At 42.8% G+C, this 20,317-nt stretch overlaps 1 protein-coding gene and 1 long non-coding RNA gene across 6 annotated transcripts in view; one reads left to right on the top strand and one right to left on the bottom strand.

Annotated features, from left to right (window-relative positions):
* Positions 1-20,317, bottom strand: part of CNTN5 (contactin 5) — a 982,104-nt gene that overhangs the window by 309,322 nt on the left and 652,465 nt on the right. For all 5 annotated transcript variants that reach the window (XM_048843558.2, XM_075126897.1, XM_048843549.2 and 2 more), the window contains 2 exons: positions 12,939-13,062; positions 11,010-11,185 (listed from right to left, as the gene is read on the bottom strand). In XM_048843558.2, coding sequence (XP_048699515.2) covers positions 11,010-11,185; positions 12,939-13,062 — 300 coding nt within the window. The remainder of the gene's footprint in view (positions 1-11,009; positions 11,186-12,938; positions 13,063-20,317) is intronic.
* The window catches only part of LOC142071597 (uncharacterized), a 29,311-nt gene continuing 25,002 nt past the window's right edge, over positions 16,009-20,317 (top strand). The window contains exons 1-2 of the long non-coding RNA XR_012667729.1: positions 16,009-16,149; positions 16,795-16,886. This is a non-coding gene — a long non-coding RNA (uncharacterized LOC142071597). The remainder of the gene's footprint in view (positions 16,150-16,794; positions 16,887-20,317) is intronic.

The following is a 20,317-nucleotide window of genomic DNA, read 5'->3' as shown; positions in this document are numbered from 1 at the left end:
GATATGACTGCTGAAATTAAGATTCAAATTGTGTCTGCCCATCAAACTGTGTCTGCCCTAAATAACTGCTAGCTGCTTGTGTCTGCGTTAAATAGCTGCTTGCTATTAGTGCTTTTACAGAACAGAAAGTATCAATTGTACTGTTAAAAATATGCTGTCTTCTGTACTTTCCATAGTATGCATCCGATGAAGTGAGCTGTAGCTCACGAAAGCTTATGCTCAAATAAATTGGTTAGTCTCTAAGGTGCCACAAGTACTCCTTTTCCTGTTGTCAGAAGATTGAGCAGTGCTAAAGCAAAGTTGCTGACAATGGTTTGTTGGGATCAAAAAACATGTAGCAACAAATGAACTTGATAGGACTGATACACTACATTTCTGTTTGAATTTTTTCAGTATCTGCTGCACAAAGATCAATAAGGTTGAAGTTATCCCTATGTACAGTGTAACTTCAATGAAGTAATAAATGAGCCATTAGGCTCACTAAATTGCATCCAAAAACCACACCAAAGTATTTGGCTAGTAACCTAAACCAGCAGAATCTGATATCTACCTTAACTATTTTAACTCTGTATTTATGCTCATAATTCACAGACCCTATCTTAATTCTGCTGTATTTTCTGAAGACTATATTGTCCCTTGTCCTGATACAGATGTGCAGGAGAGTGAGGATGGGCACCCTTCCTTGTGGAGTTGCTTTGCAGCTCCTTGGGTACTGGGTCTCAGCTGTACCTGAAATGCTCCCACCAGGAGCAAATAGGACAGGATTAGGTAAAGCCATGGCTCTGTTAAACCATTACCATAAAACAGTCAGCTGGACACACCAGGGGAAATGTATCACACACCAGAAAAGGATGTTGCAAATTAATCTGCTTTCCCTCCTGGGGAAAGAAAGGAACACTGGAATTCTGCCTTAGGGATGTCTCTGAAGCACAATGCATCCTGGTATTTTGCCTGGAGCACTGTGCCCCTGTGTGTCACTGGTTAGCGAGGGCTGTGCCTAACAACACAATCTAGCCCTTAGCTCAAATATTATTATTTTAGGTGTCTGCTCCAAAGATATACAATTGAAATAAACAAAAATACAGACTCAGGAATGGTTAGGAATGGACTCAGTCTAAAAGCAAAATTAATGAGCAGATATGTTTAGCACACATTTTCATGTGCTCCTTTTAAAAAAATACTATCCATTTTTCACATAGTAGTAACCTATTAAAAACCTTTACGAACTGCATAATTACTCGAGTATGGAATTACACCTTCAAAGCCCAAATGGATCTATAGATGGCGTGCGCGCGTACATACACACACACACACACTCTCTCTCTTTCCCAACACAATGAAGGGTCTACCTTTGGAGAGGCTCTGTTTGTTGGGCCTCACTGCTTGGTGCTAGAAGGCAGGAGAATGAAGTTAATAAGAAGGAAAGCCACCATTGCTAATGTAGGACATTTGTCCTTCCAAGTTATACATTTATTTTCCTTACAAAGAAAAGAAATGGTCAAAAAATGAGGGGCGGAGAGGGGGGTTAATCGATCCTATTATGTTTCTGACATAATAATGGTATGGTAAGAAATCCATATGGACAGGTTGGGACATTCTCTGCTGGTTACCATGATAAAAAGGGGAAACATTTTCAAATACAGGCACTAAAGTTGTGCCCACAGAATTTGCACACTTACAAGTAAAGAAAAAAAGCCTCAGTTCTACAAACTGCTGAGCATTCTCACCCCAATCCAACAAAGCACCTAAGCACATGCTTAACATTAATGTTGATCATCCCATCAAATTCAGGGGGATTAATTATGTTTTTTTAATTAAGTGCTTTTCTGGATCTGAATCAGAATGCTCAGTATTTTGCAGGATCAAGCCAAAATTGCACAAATAGAATATATTTGCACATAGAAACAAATAATTAACTGTGCAACTACCTGCTTGTGCCCCGTGGACTTGTTTCACTGGTGCATCCTAAGCATGTATCTTTTAAAATATAGACTAAAAGTGGAAAAAATATTTATGTGTTCCATGTTGTAAATTTCTATTATATCTCTAGTTCTTATTAACTGTAAGTAACATGTCTAATGCTGCTGTAGATGTAGATTTCAGAGAAAAACTCAGGGTGTATTACAGGATCATCAGGGAAGTTTCTCAAAAGTAAAGTTTGACCAATTGCTTTCTGGCTTCTTTCCTCACTTCAGCTTATGCTCATGTAGCTAAATCTTATTATAATATTTTATAATAATACTGTGCAGGTTGGTGTTGTTTAGAAGGGAACATCTGGATTGTAATGCGACTAATCATTTTACTATGTTGTTAAGCTTGGAATTAACTCAACATAGCAGGGTTTTTTTCATATCTAGGTGGATGTAATAAAATCAACACTTTAAAAATAATTTCTGTTAAGAAATAATAGGATAAATCCAATCAGATGTCCAAAGCTTCGTGTTTCCATGGCAAAAAAGAAAATGACAGGTTTCAGAGTAGTAGCCGTGTTAGTCTGTATTCACAAAAAGAAAAGGAGGACTTGTGGCACCTAAGAGACTAAAAAATTTATTTGAGCATAAGCTTTCGTGAGCTACAGCTGAAGTGAGCTACAGCTGAAGTGAGCTGTAGCTCACGAAAGCTTATGCTCGAATAAATTTGTTAGTCTCTAAGGTGCCGCAAGTCCTCCTTTTCTTTTTGCGAAAAAAGAAAGTGTGGCTCATTAAACTCAGTTCTTAGGAGACGGTGAACTCTCTGATGAACTGTCACAAGTATACTATGATGGAATATGCAGTAAGCAGGCTGTCTACCAATAAATTATTGATTTTTTTATGTGTGTCACTGTTGACTTCTTATTCTGAATATCAGCAGACAGCACTGTTAGCTCATCAGTTGAAAAAGGAAGTACGAATTATCGCTAATCAATATTTTTCTGTAGTCTAAATGAGAAAATAGTGGGTTTTTTTAGAAGAGAAATACAAAAAAGGCAGTGACAATCAGCAGAGTAAAGTTGCAATTAAGAGTTGACTTAAGAATTTCTAAGACGGCCTCCCCTCGCCCTTTTTTGGGGGGGACGAAGTTTTAAATACTGCAGATAAGATAGGCCTGCAAAAAACTGAATAATTTACGAAGAAAAAAGGAAATTTTGTTTTATGGCCTTACAGTGAAGATAAATTCTATGCAGTGGCACATTAGCCACTGGGCAGATGGGGCCCATGCCCAGGGGCCCAGGTCAATTGGGGGGCCCCCGGAAAAAATCCGCCGGGCCCAACCCCACTCTGTGCAGCAGCACTGGGTGGGGGAAGCCTCCCCCAGCATCCTGGGACCCCACTCTGTGGCAGCAGCTGCAGGATGGGGGACGCACCCCCACTCCCCAGCAGCCCCTGACCCTAGAAGAAACTGTGGGATGGGCAAACACCCCTCCCGGCAGTCTCTGACCCAACCCCATCCCCAATGGAAGCCACGGGGCAGCAGGGTAAGCCCCCCAACCCCCAGGGCCCACCACCCATCCCTGGCAGAAGCTGTAGGATGGGGAAAGACCCCTCCCAGTGGTCCCCGACCTGACCCCATCCCCAGTAGAAGCCTCCAGGTGAAAAGCCCCCTCCCCTGCCCGTGCCCACCACCCATCCCTGGCAGAAGTTGTGGGGTGGCAGTAGAACTCCCCACGCCCGATCCATTCTCCGGCAGAAGCTCCAGGTGAGCAGGGCGGAAGTGCCCCGACCCTGGTCCTCCGCAGAAGTGCAGGGGGTGGCAGGGGACGCCCCAGCACCTGGACTCCCACTGTGGCCCTGGAACTGGAGGAGCTCTCACTACCTGCAATGGCCTTAGGGCTGGGGGAGCTCTCACTTCCTGCTGCAGCCCTGGGGCCATGGCGTGGGGACAGAGCTTCTCCAATCCTGGGGTCACAGTGGGGTAGGGTGGGGCAAAAAGGAGAAAAAGGGGTTGTGGGGCTGCAGTGGGGTGATGGAATGGGGGGGACCCTGGGTGGAACAGGGGAAGGCCTGAGGAAGGGACAGAAAGGGGTGGGACTGTGGGCGAGGTCGCAGGTGGAAGGGGCAGAATGGGGGCAGGGCCACAGGCAGAAGTAGGGTGACCAGATGTCCCAATTTTATAGGGACAGTCCCAATTTTGGAGGCTTTTTCTTATATAGGTACCTATTACCCCCCACCTCCTGTCTCGATTTTTTATACTTGCTATCTGGTCATCCTAGGCGGAAGGGGTGGGGAGGGACCTCCCACTTGCTTTGGCCCAGGACCCCCAGAAATCTTAATCTGCCTCTGATTTTATGGGTGGCAAAGTCAGCAAAAGTATATCTTTTGTTATAAGCAAAGCTACAGTATCCCATTCCAAAGCCTGGGCAAGGACAGGTGGTTGCTTTGCATTAAGAGTGGCTAGAATTCACTCATTTGGAAACACTCTTTGCATTTTGTCAGTTTCACAACCAGTTCTAGTAACATCAAAGATAACTTACATTTGAATTGATGTAGCAATAACAAGAGCAGACAGGCAAACAAAGCTCTGTGTTCAGAATTATTGTTAACCTTTTATTTGTAAATCCTCAATTAGGTTATGCATTTGCATCCACATAAGCCAGTAGAAGTCAAGGGAATCAGATTAGTATTGTAAATTCTGCTCTACTGGAATAGATTTATACTACATAAAGTTATATCATAAAACTTTTACAGACTATTATTAAGTAAGTTCCTTCTCCCAAAGGGATTCTATAGAAAAAAAATACTTCATTACAACTACTAGCTGGTCACCAAAGTTTAGGTTTGTGCTCACAACATCTGCCACAGTAGCAGACTGCCAGGGTTTTCTGAAAGCAGAGGCCTTGTGTCCTCCTTTGGCACACAAGATGTTTCTCCACACTGAAAAACACAGGTTCAAATCATAGCCTGTTCCACTCATGGAAATTTGGACTAACTCCACTGAATTAAGAAATTGTAAAGCTGTGCCAGGCCAAGGATGATTTTTGCATTGAGCTAGCCACATTCAGTCCAGCTAATTTCATTAATTTTAGCTGTGCAACACACACTTCTCAAGTACTCCAACTTTGAAGATACCAACTAAGTTTTTCAGAGTCCAATTTTTGGTTTCGGAGAGGACTGTGGTTTAATTATGTATGCACAGGGAGGTGACATCATGGTGCTTGTAATGTTGCATTGGAGTTGAACCGCATAACAATGACCGCAGCAACTTTGTGCATAACTTGGTTGTCCATAGTTGGAGGCTATTGTAACATATGAACCCTTCAGTTTTGTTAGCTTTCTCGATGTTTTTCATGTGTATGCTACAGCATGTGCTTTTTTCTGCACTGCTGCTTGAAGGACTCCTTTAAACTGTCTATGCTGCTTTTTTGGAGCTATGCACCATTGTTCTACTGAATTGAAAGAGCAAGTCTAGTTAGCTACAAGCTGCAAAAAAGTTAATTAATTGCCAAAATGATGCAGACCGTGCACCTCAAGCAATTACATGACCTTATTTCTGTAAATCTCCCTGTAAGGTGTGATTGATTTCTAGGTTTCTAGAACACACGGTTTGGGGGAAACAAGAGGAAGTGAATGCCACTATGCAAACTCCAGAGCTCATTGGCTCAAACGTCTTGGTATGTCATGGTGGTTTTAGACCAGCTTTTAGATCATTATGGTCAAATTGCTGGGCTTTGACTCATTAACTACAGGCTAGGTCCTATCTTGCCAAAATACTTTTTGAATACTTTGCTGCCAGTCTTATCAAACATAACTATGAAAAGTGATCCCATCTCTAATGAATCCTCTTTCCATAGAAACCTACCTCAGCTAGACTGAGTTTGTAAACTTCAAACTGATCTTTGGCTACAATCGTATGTTTAGACAAGATCTTAGAAAACTAAATTTCAGTTTAACAACGTGAACATTCACACACAGCAATGGCCTGCATCATGGCTTCCAGTTTTAGGCACAGCCATAGTATTGAGAGTGTCTTTGTTAGAATCTTGAACAATATACTTGTATCAAAAGATAAGATAAGTTTACGGAGGTGGTAAGATCTTTGAGTCGTGATGATCAGGCACTGGTAACCTAGGTAACTGGTAACTGGGCTGAAGCTGGTTGGGAGTGATAGGACTATATTGAAATTGTTCTGGATCCTTCCTTAAAGGCCCAGTTGATCATTCTGAACTGTGGCCATATGTGGTATTTCCAAGGGTTTGTTTTGGCACTGGTGCTCTCTAGGATATTTATACTGCCACAGGGGAGATATTTTTTTAAAGATGTACAGCCTGGCTCAGTATTATTAAACTGCTCTGAAGATGATAGCCTGCTGTAAATCAAGTTATCTTTAAATAACTGGGATCTTTTTTGCTTGATGGACTATAATACCAACAGTCAAAATTGGATCCAATTAAATCATAACTTTCCTAAAGATTATATTAATCCAGTCTTTCAATATTGACCCTTCATTACCAGTAGAGTGCTTTGGAATCCCTTGTGAACGAATGACACTATCGTACATAAAACCAAATTGCATTATATCCCAACGATGTAACCAACAAGTTAATGCATTTAAATGCAAGGGAAATGGGCATTACGTATAGCCCTGAGATACAGATATTTTACTCAGGATATCTACATATGTAAAGCCCATGAAATTGTTTCATAAAGGCTCTGATTATGCTGTAGAGGATTTTTTTAAGGCATTAGGGATTAACTATCTGCAACATTTTGTTTTAAATACTAACGACATTCTTTATACTGCAGTGTAAAGAGCACAAAAAAGCATCTATGACGCACATTACAAGTTATAACCCCTGGAATTCAGGTTTCCTAATGGCAACTGCTGATTATCATCGTTAGCTATAGTGGAACTACATTACTGGGCACTAATATTACTGGGCACTAACATTACTACTACTATATATTGCAATTCCCCCAACAGCCCATGATGAAATTATTCTAACTTTTAAACTACTGCTGCAAGGAAGACTATATTCAGATCTAAATCAGCTGAATACCCTGGAAAGCAGTGTGTTCTGATTTAGATATGAACTATCAATTTAGCAAGGTTGGCATATAAAGATGTTTTGAAGCCGGAAACAGCATGGAATGACTTTATTCTTGATTCATTTTCTTTTTGATTTACTGACACAAATTTCTAACTGACGCACAGAATCTAAACTTTTGATAGATTGCTATGAGCTTTCAGATTCTAAACTCAGCAGGATGTGTGAGAAGTTGGAGATGTCACATTATCAATTCAAAGCTCTTATCAGCATAATACAGCATAGTGACACCATTTTATATAGTGAATTGCTACATATTATTAAAAAATCACTGCATTATGGGAGAATAGTTGTCAGCCTGGACTATATTAGAAATGTGAAAGAAGTATTAAGAATTAGAAATGTGACAGAAGTATTAATCCTGCCTTGAGTTCAGGGACTGGACTAGATGATCTGTTGAAGTCCCTTCCAGTCCTACACTTCTATGATTCTATTCCAGACACATACTTCAAAGAGTGAAGAACTCTGTGTGAATTAAGATATATTTAAGACTAATAGCCATTATTTATTGAGTGCAACAGTGTGCTTGGTACTGTACAAAGGGAAGTTATAGGTCCTGCCCTCAAAGATACTACAGTCCAAGTAAACAAATAGACACAAGTAGACACACACATAATTATAAACTAGGAGAGATTATTGTCTTTGTTCTGGGTGGGAGGGAGGATGGTTTGCTATTTTTCTTATGAACAAAACCAACATGTCACTGTTGAGGGGATTAAGGTTGATGGGCCTCATGGAAGTGGTATGCTTATATAAAGAGAAGGCAGAAGCATGGTCACCAAGACAGGAATCAAGTTCTAGTTGTCGGGGATGGCCTGTAAGGAAACACAAGCAAAAATGGGAAACTGATGTAGAGGGAGTGGTTAGATCTGAAGGAGGATAGAGCAGGAGAGAGGATAAGAGATTAGACGGCACATCATAACTGGAATTGCTGTTTGCTTCAGAGTTGCTCCCAAACTATTAAAAGATTAACATTTTACATTGGTGCAAGTGGAAATTCTGTTCTTTTCTTCTCTCTCCTCTCCTCTCCTGCTGCCCCTCCAGCCCTCACCAGCACACTTCAGTTTGGTTACTTTACATTCTTTTTGTTTCCTTCACCACTCTGCATCTTCTTTCATGGTGCTCTATTTGCTACCAACATCCTCCTTCCCTCCTATGAGATTTGCAGCCTTGCCCACCTTCACCTCTGGCCTCGTCAGCCAGCATTCTACTATTAACTTACCCTGTAGCAAGCTCTACTGCCACTCCAGAGCTAACCGTTTAAAATAATGGGTAGAAAACGCCTACAAGTAGCCATATGCTAACAACTTCCACGTCTGCAAGTGCAAATGTGAATGCTGATCAAAAATTTCAAATACAAAACCCTCCTCATATGTTCCAAGTGGAGATGGTGAATAATTCTGTCAGAATTAGTCAAAAGAGAACAAATTTTACTTTACTGTAGCCTTACAAAGGTATATTGGATCCTGAGTATGTTGCAACCGTCAGACACTAAAATTCCACACTGCCTTTTGTAACTCTGGCCCCATCCCCTGAGTAGCTTCTCTTGTTGCAGTTAGGGTCAGCTGACCTACATTTTAGTCATTTTTGTGATGGAGACTCAAAACACCGTGTTTCAATGCCCTGAAACAACCCACATTTACCAGTCATAATGTTCCATAGCCAAAAAATCATTTTACAATAGCTTTGTTACATACAAGGTGAGACCCAGCAGGATTTTCTCAGTGCTGAACTCAGGACTGAGTTCTAGAAATGACTGATGAGATCACTATAACATTTTAAGTGTAAGTACACCTTTCTGTAATATGGAGAATATATTTTGTACCTTTGTAGTCTTATACATTTCAGTATAGAATTTTAACAGTGGCACAATTGGTGGAAATCTGCCTGTAAAATATATATTTCCCTACCCTCGCACAGAGACACAGTTCCACCACTTTATTAAGGAAATTAGTAAAAACAACTGCAGCCATGCAATTTAACTAATTTAACACCTCATGTTTCAGGGCCAGTAGGAGCTGGGAAATTGGGATCTACTGGGTCCGGGAAAAAATTTTAGACAAAGAGTTTATTCACTGAAAAACAGAGTTTTGGTGGAACTGAAACAATTCATAAATTTGACATGAATTCACTTAATGGTTTTGGCTAACAATCCCCCCCTCCCATATTTTTGGGACTTAGAAGCCATTCACTAAACAGCTGAAGGGGGAGAAGCCAGTGCTCATGCTATGGCTGCCTCTCTTATATCTTTAGCTCAGTGGTTAAGGCACCATCTTGGGATGTGGAGACCTAGGCTTAATCCCCCCCTCTGCCTAAGGAGAAGGGATTTGAACTCAGGGCTTCTACATTGTAGGAAAGTAGCCCAGTCACTGGGTTATAGGATATTCTGGGACAGCTCTCTCTCATTCTCTCCTGTTGAAGCTATTCCATTTTGTTTAATTAGTCAGTGGAGTAAGCACTTGAACTTGGGTCTCCCACCTCCTAGGTGAGTGCCCTAATCACCAGCCTATAGAGTCATTCCCATGCTCTTTCCCTGGCCCGATGACTATCCAGTGTCATTATGAGTGACTGTGAATGACAATGAATTGTCATTCTCATTCTCACTTTCTTTTCCTGGTCCAATGACTATAGACTGGAGATTAGGGCATCAAACTGGGGGGAGGAGAACTCAGGTTCTGTTCTAATGCTTATTTAATTATTCATATGAAGTGGTGCAGCTGCAGCCACAGGGACTTTTGAGACTGCCTACACCAGAATATCATATAACCATGCGGTTAGATGCAAGTTAAAATTCCTTCTTCCCGTTAGGCAGAGGGGAGAATTGCACCCAGGTCTCTCACACCCTAGGTAAGTGCAGTAACCGTTGGGCTAAACATTGTAAGGGAGCTGCTGCTGCTTGCCATTGCTGCTTCTTGTTTCATGCATCTATTTTTGAAAATGCCTGAAAGTGATTTTTTTAGATATACTGAAATTTTTCACAATTTTCAGACTTGGTTTGGATTGAACTGATTTTTTTTATTTTTTGTTTTCCAGAAGTGCCAGCAAATAAAAATACCAGTTATTTGCCCAGCTCTTACTCTTACTACATCCCGCTCTCTTACTAAATCCTTACATAATATGACTTGATGTGTCTCAGAATGGATGTTTGCCTTCCCGAGAAGCAACAAGGATAAGCCACTGCTGGAGGGAGGATACCTGAATCTGTGAAAAAATGTGCATTTCCTCAGTGGCAACTAGTGGCTCATGAGAAAGCCCAATTTTTAAACAAGAATATTTTCTTAACAATCTACAGAATATTACTCTGAGTCACGAAATGGATTTCTCTCTTTATATCTTTTATAGATATAAATACGCACACATGCAATGACAAAGATCTATCTATCTATATCTATGCATAGATTTGTCACTATATATTGATATATATATAAATTGCAGACAACACATTATTTTAGATGCTGGACCATTTAATTTTCCATTTTTACATTCACTAGTGATTTTTTCATTTATTTCATGATCATTCATTTAATTCCAATTTTCTGACATTAATATAATTCATTTTGTCACAGTCTCTTATAGCTGACTGTGTGTGTGTATGTGTGTGTGTGTGTGCGCGTGCGTACACAAAGCTATAGTGATGGATAAAATGAATTTAGGTAATGTACACACAAAGCTCTGTATGATAAAATGAATTATGTGGTCATCAGAAAATTAGCATTACATGAAAAATATCACTGGAAAATGTAGAAACTGAAAATTAAATTTTACAGCAATTGTGTTTTTTTACAAGAGTTCTCTGGCTAGTCTCAGTCTCTTAAAAGTTACACAAGTAACAGCTCTCTCTCATAAACAAGGTAGTTTATTTCTAACCCTCCCATTTTGCATGGAATAATAAAAGTCTGTACATGATAATAGGGCATTTAAAAATTACAATACAGAAGCTTATTAAGCATTGTAATAGTTGAATCCATGTTAAAATACTGTTACTCACATGCAAACTGAAGGGTGGCCTCTCTGCTCAAAATACTTCCAAACACATTGGTGGTTAAACATTGATATTGCCCAGAATCCTTTGCTTCATTGGGATTGTTGATGATAAAACTTCCTTCTATCAAACTGTAGCGGTAATCACTTTCAATATCAATTTCAGTTCCATTTCGTAGCCATCTTGGGAGAAAATGGGAGAAACTAGTTCAGCAATTGTCTGGAAAAGGACACTTCTGAAACCATGTAAAAGATGTAAATGAGTCAAGATGATTATTATAGGCAGTGCTCATACCAATGTCTTTATTAAAGTCACCAGATACTTCCCATGAAAAGATCCTGTTTTCAATTGTTTGTAGCTTCGCCAAACTTTAACAGTTTGAGCTGATTGTTTTGTTTTTTGAAACTTTCAGCTAAAACAGTTTAGACATTTCTGAGAACCAGGGTAGGGGAACATACATTGTTTTGAAAATATGAAAAAATACAGAAAGCCTTTGACAAGGTCCCTCCCCAAAAGCTCTTAAGCAAAGTAAGGTGTCATGGGATACAAGGGAAGGTCCTCTCATGGATTGGTAACCAGAACTGTGTGCAATATTCAAGGTATTATCTATCCCTTTCCTAATGGTTCCTAATATTCTGTTAACTATTTTACAGTGCCGCTTCACATAGAGCAGATGTTTTCAGAGAACTCTCCACAATGACTCCAAGGTCTCTTTCTTGAGTGGTAACAGCTAATTTTGACAAAGCCCTGGCTGGGATGATTTAGTCGGGGATTGGTCCTGCTCTGAGCAGGGGGTTGGACTAGATGACCTCCCGAGGTCCCTTCCAACCCTGATAGTCTATGATTCCATGGAACTGAAAGCAGGGAGTCTGTCTCCCCTGTGCTTTGAATGACCCACCTTGGTGGGCCCAGGAGCCATAGACAAAGAAGCTGCTTTATTCAAATGCAGAGGGCACAAGAACTGAACTTGTGGGAGAGGCAACAACTCATTGACTGGGATGAGGAATCTGGGTTGTGGTGTGGGCACAACTGGCAACAACTCATTGACTGGGATGAGGAATCTGGGTTGTGGTGTGGGAGGGAGACTGAAATTGTCTAGGAGAGGAGACTAGGATTCAGGGACTAAGACTAATACTTTGAGGAGCTAGTAGGTGGACAGGAGAGTTTGAGAGGGGGAGAAGGAGATCCCCCTGCTGAACGAACAAGGTACGAGTACTAACTTTGGGGTGAGTGAGTTTGTTTGGCTGTTTGTGTTTTTCTTTCTCTTTCAGATTATTTCAGTTATTTTCAGTTATTTCAGTTACTGGGTCAGTTGGGATTGTGTGTCTGCAGACTGTTTGAGCCTTCGTTCCCTGGATCATCCTTGACTATCTTTGATCAGCCTCAATCAGCCTTGAGAATCACCGCTCCCTGTGTGATTAACCTAGGAGAGAAGGCCTTAAAAGACAGAGGCTAAGCGACCAAGGGGAGCTAGCGAACAGGGAGTTTGTGAGGGAGTTGTAATATAATTGCTATGGTTGGGAAGTGCCCCATCACCAGTGCCAATGCTCCTCCTATCTCCACCACCTGCACCTGTATCCAGACAGACAACCTAACCATGGATGCCTCTACTCAGATCCTCACGTGGACTTGCAGAGACTGTGGCCTGCATTTCCCATTCACAGAAAGCCAGGCTGGGGGACCATCCAGTGTGAAAGGTGCCTACTGGTGGAATCTCTTAGGAAGCAAGGGGGCGTGGGGCTATAACTCCTGCCAGTTGCCTGTTCCACTTGCCTCCTTAGAGTCCCTACTGGTCCCAGAGCCAAGGAACAGGGCTATTATGTTTGGGCCGCTAAGCCTTTCCATTACTTTGTTCCCCAGCCTCATGCTGCTGTTCAGAAGGAGAGCACCATTCATTCTGAAAGCTGCAAAAAATTCTCAACGGACTCACTGTACCTGTAAATAGGAGCAGGGTTTCCTCGTGCTTGGCAATTCAGAGACACTTTCTTCTCTTCAGAATCAGTAGGAAAAATCACATCATCCGGCTCTTGTATAAACACCGGCCCGTAATCCACACTTTCTGCAGAAACACAAGGAGTCCGAGTTTCAGAACTCTTAGTAAATGTTACCTTATCAGAGCTCTTATATACTCAGGTTATAATATCACACTGCATTGCATATGTTTTTTCCACAGACTGACCATCAAATGCCTCCAGATGCTGTGGGTTTAAAAACTAAAATATGGTAAGGAAATGCCACAGCAGTAAATTCAGAGACAACGGTACTTGAATATTGTTTCCTTAGAGATCTACTACATTCGTTTGTAAGGATAATAAATAATTTAAAGCATGGGGAAAGGTCATGTAACATTGCCCTTCTGCTGAGCAGCAGCAGATATTGCGACTTTATAGGTCAGCTTCCCATTGGATAAGAAATCAGTGACATGGACTCTGGGTATTTTCTTAGTGTAACTTGTTCTATTTACACTCTATACACCTATATACAGTTACATATACACATCTATATACAGTTCCCAGGAAGCAATTCTTCCCCAAAAGTTGACTTTAGTTAAAGATTAATTCAGAGAGCAAACTGGCTGCTTTCAACAGCTCCCCCCAAAGAGATTGTAGCATAGGCACCGACTCGGTGGGTGCTTTGGGGCTGGAGCACCCATGGAAAAGAATAGTGGGTGCTCAACACCCACTGGTGGGCCCTGCTGATCAGCTCCACCCTTTCGCCTCCAGTGCCTCCCACCCACTGCTGATCAGCTGTTCAGAAGGGGGCAGGAGGTGCTGGGGGGGGGAAGATAGAGGAGCAGGAGCAGGAAGAGGCGGGGTGAGGGCAGGGCATGCTCGGGGGAGGGGCAGAACGGGGCAAGAAGAGGTGGGCTGGGGCGGAATGGGAGTTGAAAGTGGCAGGGTGGGAAGAGGGGGAACAGGGTAGGGTCTGGGGGACGGGGTGGACTGGGGGCAGGGCCTGGGGCATAGCAGGGGTCGAGCACCCCCAAGGAAATCAGAAAGTTGTTGCCTGTGGATTGTAGCACAAAATAAATACCAACATGTCCTTTATTTCAGGGCATGTAAAGTACTCTCACACTAAGGAAAAGAACTTGTAAAATTATTTGTAACAGCACCAGCTGGTGAGTCCTGCCACACCTGTGTGTATATTGAAATCTAAAATGTACATTTCCTCCCATGTCACCTGTGAATTTGGTCTATTAGTATATAAGCATTAGTATGACTGAATTGAGAGAGATTGGTATGCATTGAATCTATGGGCCAAATCTAGATGTGGTGTGTAGAAGGAGTGTAAATTTCAAATTAGTATAATGTGTCTGATCATGTAAGTCTCAGCAAGTGTAATACAGGGTAGTAGAAGTAAAATACAGTGTAATTTATACCAATTTAGATTCCCTCCCAATTCTCTTAGACTCACCTCTGAATTTGGGACAGTGCCTGTAATTTAATTTGCAATTACTGGTCTAAGGATTTGGGGGCAAACATACACATTTTCCCTTTACACACAATGAAACACAGAGGAGCAGGGGTTCATCTATCTCGGTTTTACAGTTTACAGTTCACATAATAAAACATCTCCCAGGTTTGTCCAAAATCACCTGAGGAGCTTGGGGAAAGCATTTGGCATTCGGCTGTTTAAGTCAGCCTAATATATTTGTAGAAACACATGTTGGCAGTTGGCTTCTTATCACCCTCCTATCAGGGCAGGCTGCCAAACTAAAAATAAGCTACCCCAGGACTAGCTTTGTATGTGCACCTGAGAAAACACCTCACTTAGGCATTTCTGCTTGCTGTTGACATAAAAAAATGGCCTAATTTGGTCACTTTTTGGAACCCACCCCTTTCTGGCCACAGGATCCCCTTTTGGCGAACTGCACTAAGTGAATTAAGGCACACGGAGCCGCACAGTTTGGGCTGGTCCATAATCCTAATGAACACTGTTTAAGTGATTCAACTCACAATAGAAGCTGGTTTTAAAACAGGTGGACACTTGTACAAAAAAACTGAAAATATTTTTTTTCTGGTTTTCAGTAATGGACATTTGTCAGATCATCTGACGTAGGTAAACAAGTGAACGTAAACCATACAAATTTGCCTTCACTATTATAGAGCTCTCAGCATTTTAGAGCAAAGATTACACAGAACTATATATATATGGAACAGAGGAGTCTGGTGACAAATGCACAAGAGAGACCAGACAGAGCAGAAAAAGAAAGAAGAACAGTGACTTACTTCCTTTACAGGATCAAGAAATAAAATACCACTGTGCTCGTTACCAACCCCTTACTTAACACTGATGTATGATGGCAAGTTTTAAAAACAAATATCTAAATTTAAGAAGAGTGACAGATCCATGCATAGTTCAATAAAGCACTTATACTTCACCAGTAGTGACCTAATGTAACATTGAGTCTATAACATTAACATTTGCCAACTGTTATCACGAACACCTCCTGTCCTACATATAGGGAAAACAGTGGGTAATCTGAGGTAATATTGAGACAAGTGTTGATAAATTATGATTTGATGGGGAAACAACCTTCTAATTCTATTTTAATGGTACTACCCTTTTAAAATTCCATATGGTAACTGCTGTGTCACTGCCCTTTATTGTAAATCCATTAATAATTTAGGACGACTTTAATGGGTGCGGGGTTACACAACCTGGGCATCATGACTTTCTATATTTCTAAATGGGAGGGTTATGCAGATAGACCAGGGGTGGGCAAATTACGGCCCGCGGGCCGGATCTGGCCCATCAGGGCTTTGGATCTGGCCCACGGGATTGCCCCCTGTGGTGCTGCAGGCCTCGCGCTGCTCTCAGAAGTGGGCGGCACCATGTCCCTGGGCCCCGGGGTGGGGGGGGCCAGAGGGCTCTGGGGGTTGCCCTTGCCTCCAGGCACCGCCCCCCACAGCTCCCATTGGCCGGGAATGGGGAACTGCGGCCAATGGGAGCTTCAGGGGAGGTACCTGGAGGTGTGGCAAGGGCAGTACATGGAGCCCTGTGTCCCGTCTACCCCCCGGAGCTGCGCAGGGACATGGTGCTGGTCACTTTCCGGAGCAGCACGGCGTGGGGCCTGGGCAGGCAGGCAGGCAGGGAGCTTGCCCTGGTCCCGGTGGGCGCCGCTGCCACCCCGGAGCCGCTTTAGGTAAGCGGCGCCAGGCTGCAGCCTGAACCCCTCCTGCACCCTAACTCCCTGCCCTAAGCCCCAGCCGCACCCCTCCTGGACCCCAACCCCCTTCCCTGAGTTCCCTGCCACACCCCTCCTGTACCCTAACTCCCTGCCCTGAGCCCCCTGTTGCACTCCCGCACCCTTCCTGCACCCCAAACCCGTGCCCTGAGCTCCCTCCCGCAGTCCGCACCCCTCCTGCTCCCCTGCCCTGAGCCCCTTCCTGCACTCTGCACCCCTCCCCCCTTCCCTGAGTCCCCCATACACCCCGCACCCCTCCTCTGCCCCCATCCCTTGCCCTGAGCCCCTTTCCTGCACACCGCAACCCCTCCCACACCCTGAACTCCTTTCCGCACCCGAACCCCCTGCCCTGCATACAGTTTCCCCACCCAGATGTGGCCCTCGGCCCAAAAAGTTTGCCCACCCTTGAGATAGACAGTAGAAGAATTCTGGTAGTAGGGGTCCTAATATACCAAAAGGAATCTTAGGGTATGAAAAAAGGATGAGGATCACAGGAATCGTTCACTGGTTGACCGTTTTGTCAGACAAATGTTGATGTCATATAGTTGATTCTCTCTAGAAATTGCACTCTATTAAGATCTGTGTGTCTTTTTGTTTATTCAGTTCTTTCCATATTAGGAAAAGGCCAAACAAAAGCTTCAGTAGAACCTCAGAGTTATGAACTGACTAGTCATCCACAGACCTCATCTGGAACTGTAAGTACGCGATCAGGCAGCAGCAGAGACCAAAAAAAAAAAAAAAAAAAAAGGGCAAATACAGCATAATACTGTGCTAAACGTAAGCTACTAAAAAAATTAAGAAAAAGCACAGTGTTTTTCTTCAGAAATTTGTAAAGTTTCAAAGCTGCATTAAGTCAACGTTCAGTTGAAAACTTTTGAAAGAACCACCAGAATGTTTTGTTCAGAGTAACGAACATTTCAGAGTTATGAACAACCTCCATTCCCAAGGTGTTCCTAACTCTGAGGTTCTACTGTAGTTATCCTTTCAATCTTTTTTTTTAATAAAGATGTGTTTACATATGTTGAAATGAATCAAAAGCTTATTGCTAGTTTAATGTGGAAAATCTAAAAAATAAAAGATATAACTTCAGATACTTGTATTTCTACGAACACAAGATTAAAACTAGCTCAGCAATGTGTGAAGCAAACAAGCCAGAGTAGGTGCAATTGACAATCCCCAATTTCCATTTCTTTCAGGTTTTTTTCCCTCTGTGCTTACAGTAGCATAGTATCTTAATGCCATTGTCTATGTCAACCCACTGCTGCAAAACAATTTAAGGCTCTGTTTGATCCTGCAAATAGTTACTTCAGCTTGTTTGTTTTAAAGTCATATATAGACACATGGCTTCAATGGAATTTATGTACAGGAGTTTTTCAGATCAGGCCATGCTTCTATATTTCTTCAATAAACAATAAGCTATTGGTGTCATTTATATTATACAAGTTATTTAATATCCTGTACTAACGGCCTAAGTCAGCACCAGCTTTTTCTAACAATCAAAAGATTCACTAGGTAATCCATCCTTTAAGCAAGCTAAAAATACTAATAAAAGTGACCTTCAGTTGTTTCTTGCAATTCAGCAGCATGCCGAGATACACTACTAGAATAAGAAATTGATGAGACTGGAGTTTAGCAAAAAGGAAGGGTGGTTTATAAAAATCAAGCCATGGTTTCAACTCCAGGTGCTATCTTATCCAAATCTTCAGACTTGGTGGTGTGGTGGGCCGAGTGTTCAAGTGTATTTGCAATACCTTGGGATAGTGGGAAGAAAAGAAAAAAATGTAGCATTTAACTATGGAGTATTTTGCAACTCAAGTTGCAGTGGGGGAGGTTTAGATTGGATATTAGGAAAAACTTTTTCACTAAGAGGGTGGTGAAACACTGGAATGCATTACCTAGGGAGGTGGTAGAATCTCCTTCCTTAGAGGTTTTTAAGGTCAGGCTTGACAAAGCCCTGGCTGGGATGATTTAACTGGGATTTGGTCCTGCTTCAAGCAGGGGGTTGGACTAGATGACCTTCTGGGGTCCCTTCCAACCCTTATATTCTATGATTCTATGATTCTATTTTGTTACCAATACTACATTCGTTAGCTAAATCAATGCCCAAAACAGCCTGATGCCAGGGTGAGTTTGCCAGGTCTGAGTGGCTAATAAGATAGTGTGATGTGCCTGTGTTTTTCCAGCAGTGAAGGGGAAAGTGAAAGTCAGCATCAGAGACAGAAAATGCAGCTTCTATCTTTGCTGTTCTTTCCTCTCCCCCTTTTGTGTGTGTTTGCCTTGTTTTCCTAACAAACAGAATCGGACTTTAACAGCAACAGCAATAACTACAGCTCCAGCTCATTTCAACTAATGTATTCTCTTTTCCCCGCAAAAAAACAGTTATCTTTGATACCATCTAAGAGACTGCTGTAACTGTTTTCCCTTCTTTTTTGGATATTAATGAAAGGATTTTTTATGATGTGTTAGCCATGGTACTAAGCAGGCTCAGGTCTCTGTTTACCAACACCTGAATTTTGTTTAAACTGTTTAACATTGAATAGTGACTGGGTTATGTTAGCACCTGTGCCCCATGTGGTCCATCTAAATTAGCTCCCTGCTGTAGCTCCCACCACTGGGAAAGGACAGGGTGAAGAACCCCATGAGAAGCAGAGGCTGAGGGGAGCTGAACTGAGCGGTACTGAACTGCTAGGGGTGGGGCAGAAAGCTCCTGCAGGTGGGCCCAAAATCAACTTTCCCAATAAAATTGGGAGAGCAGGCAACACTAATTGTCTCACACAAACCCTGGGGAAGGGCAGGGGGAATTCAAAAATCAGAAGAAACAAAACACGCACAATATCTTCTAAAATTGACATCTTGGTTTGGGAGGGGGTGGTAATCTCTGGATTTTTGGTGGTCCATCTTATAATTTGTGATCTGTTAAGGGTGGCAGTTCTGATACAATGAGATTTGCTAGCACACAATCCTGCACCTACACACCGTCCCAATGAAGTCAAACAGATTGAGGGTACAGAGTGAGGGCACAATAGGCGCTGACTCTGTGGGTGCTCCAGGGCTGAAGCACCCACGGAAAAAAATTAGTGAGTGCTTAGCACCACAGGCAATCTTCCTATCAGCTCCCCCCTCACTCCCAGCGCTTCCCATCTTCCAGGTGCCCCGTCAGTCAACTCCTCCTCCTCCCTCCCAACCCCACCCGCTCGCTGTAATCAGCTGTTTCATGGCATGCAGGAGGCACGAGGAGGAGCGGGGATGGGATGTGCTCGGGGGAGGGGTCGGCACTGGGTGGGAAGGCAGGGGGTTTTGTCCTTCATGAGTGGAAATGACATCGACTTATGTTCCGTGAGTAAGGCTGTGGCGAAAGAGAACGATCTGTGAATGGCAGTCCTTTCTGCAGGAAGTGCGTAAGTATCTCAGTGCTGAGAAGGGGATTACAATCTGTGCCTGCTCAGTCTGCCACTATTTACGCCTCAGCCTCTGTGCCTCAAAAATCCATCGGCAGTTGATCTCAGTGGGTAACCCCATTGTTGACTATTGCTTTCCAGCATGGTCTTGATTGGTGCTACCGCATGGTTAGTGACACAGACCTACATGGAGCATGTAGTGACAGTGATCAACATAGTGATTCTATCATCAGTGGCCACCAGCCAGCAATGCAAATGAAACTGAGTTAATATGTCCTCCTGCTGGTATATAGCCTATCCACTGGCAAGACCCTTGCAGTACCTCCTGAGTGGTACCAACGGGTAACTGGCTCCTTACATGCCCAGGCAAATTCTTCAAGGGATCTTGGAGCAGGATGGGGCCCCAGAGGCATACTGAACAGGCCTACCAGTGTGCGGTACACACCCTGACACTCATTGACCCATGCTCCCAGCGATTGGTTCGATAGTGAAGAGCTCAACAGTTTCTATGGTGGACAAAAGTCTGGCACGCTACAATGGCGTAGCAAGCAGATGTAGACATAGCAGTCGTCTATTACAATGGCACAGCAAGCAGTTGTCTACTACCACCAAGGGCACACAGATTGATTCCACATCAATGGCCACAGACTGCACCCTAACCGCTGCCAGCTGTCTTGTGAATGGATGCTACTGGAGCACAGGTGACCAGCTAAGAGAGAGCGAATGGT

Source organism: Caretta caretta, chromosome 1 (genome assembly GCF_965140235.1).
Source record: "Caretta caretta isolate rCarCar2 chromosome 1, rCarCar1.hap1, whole genome shotgun sequence".
NCBI lineage: Eukaryota > Metazoa > Chordata > Testudines > Cheloniidae > Caretta > Caretta caretta.
This window is presented reverse-complemented; position numbering and strand designations above follow the sequence as displayed.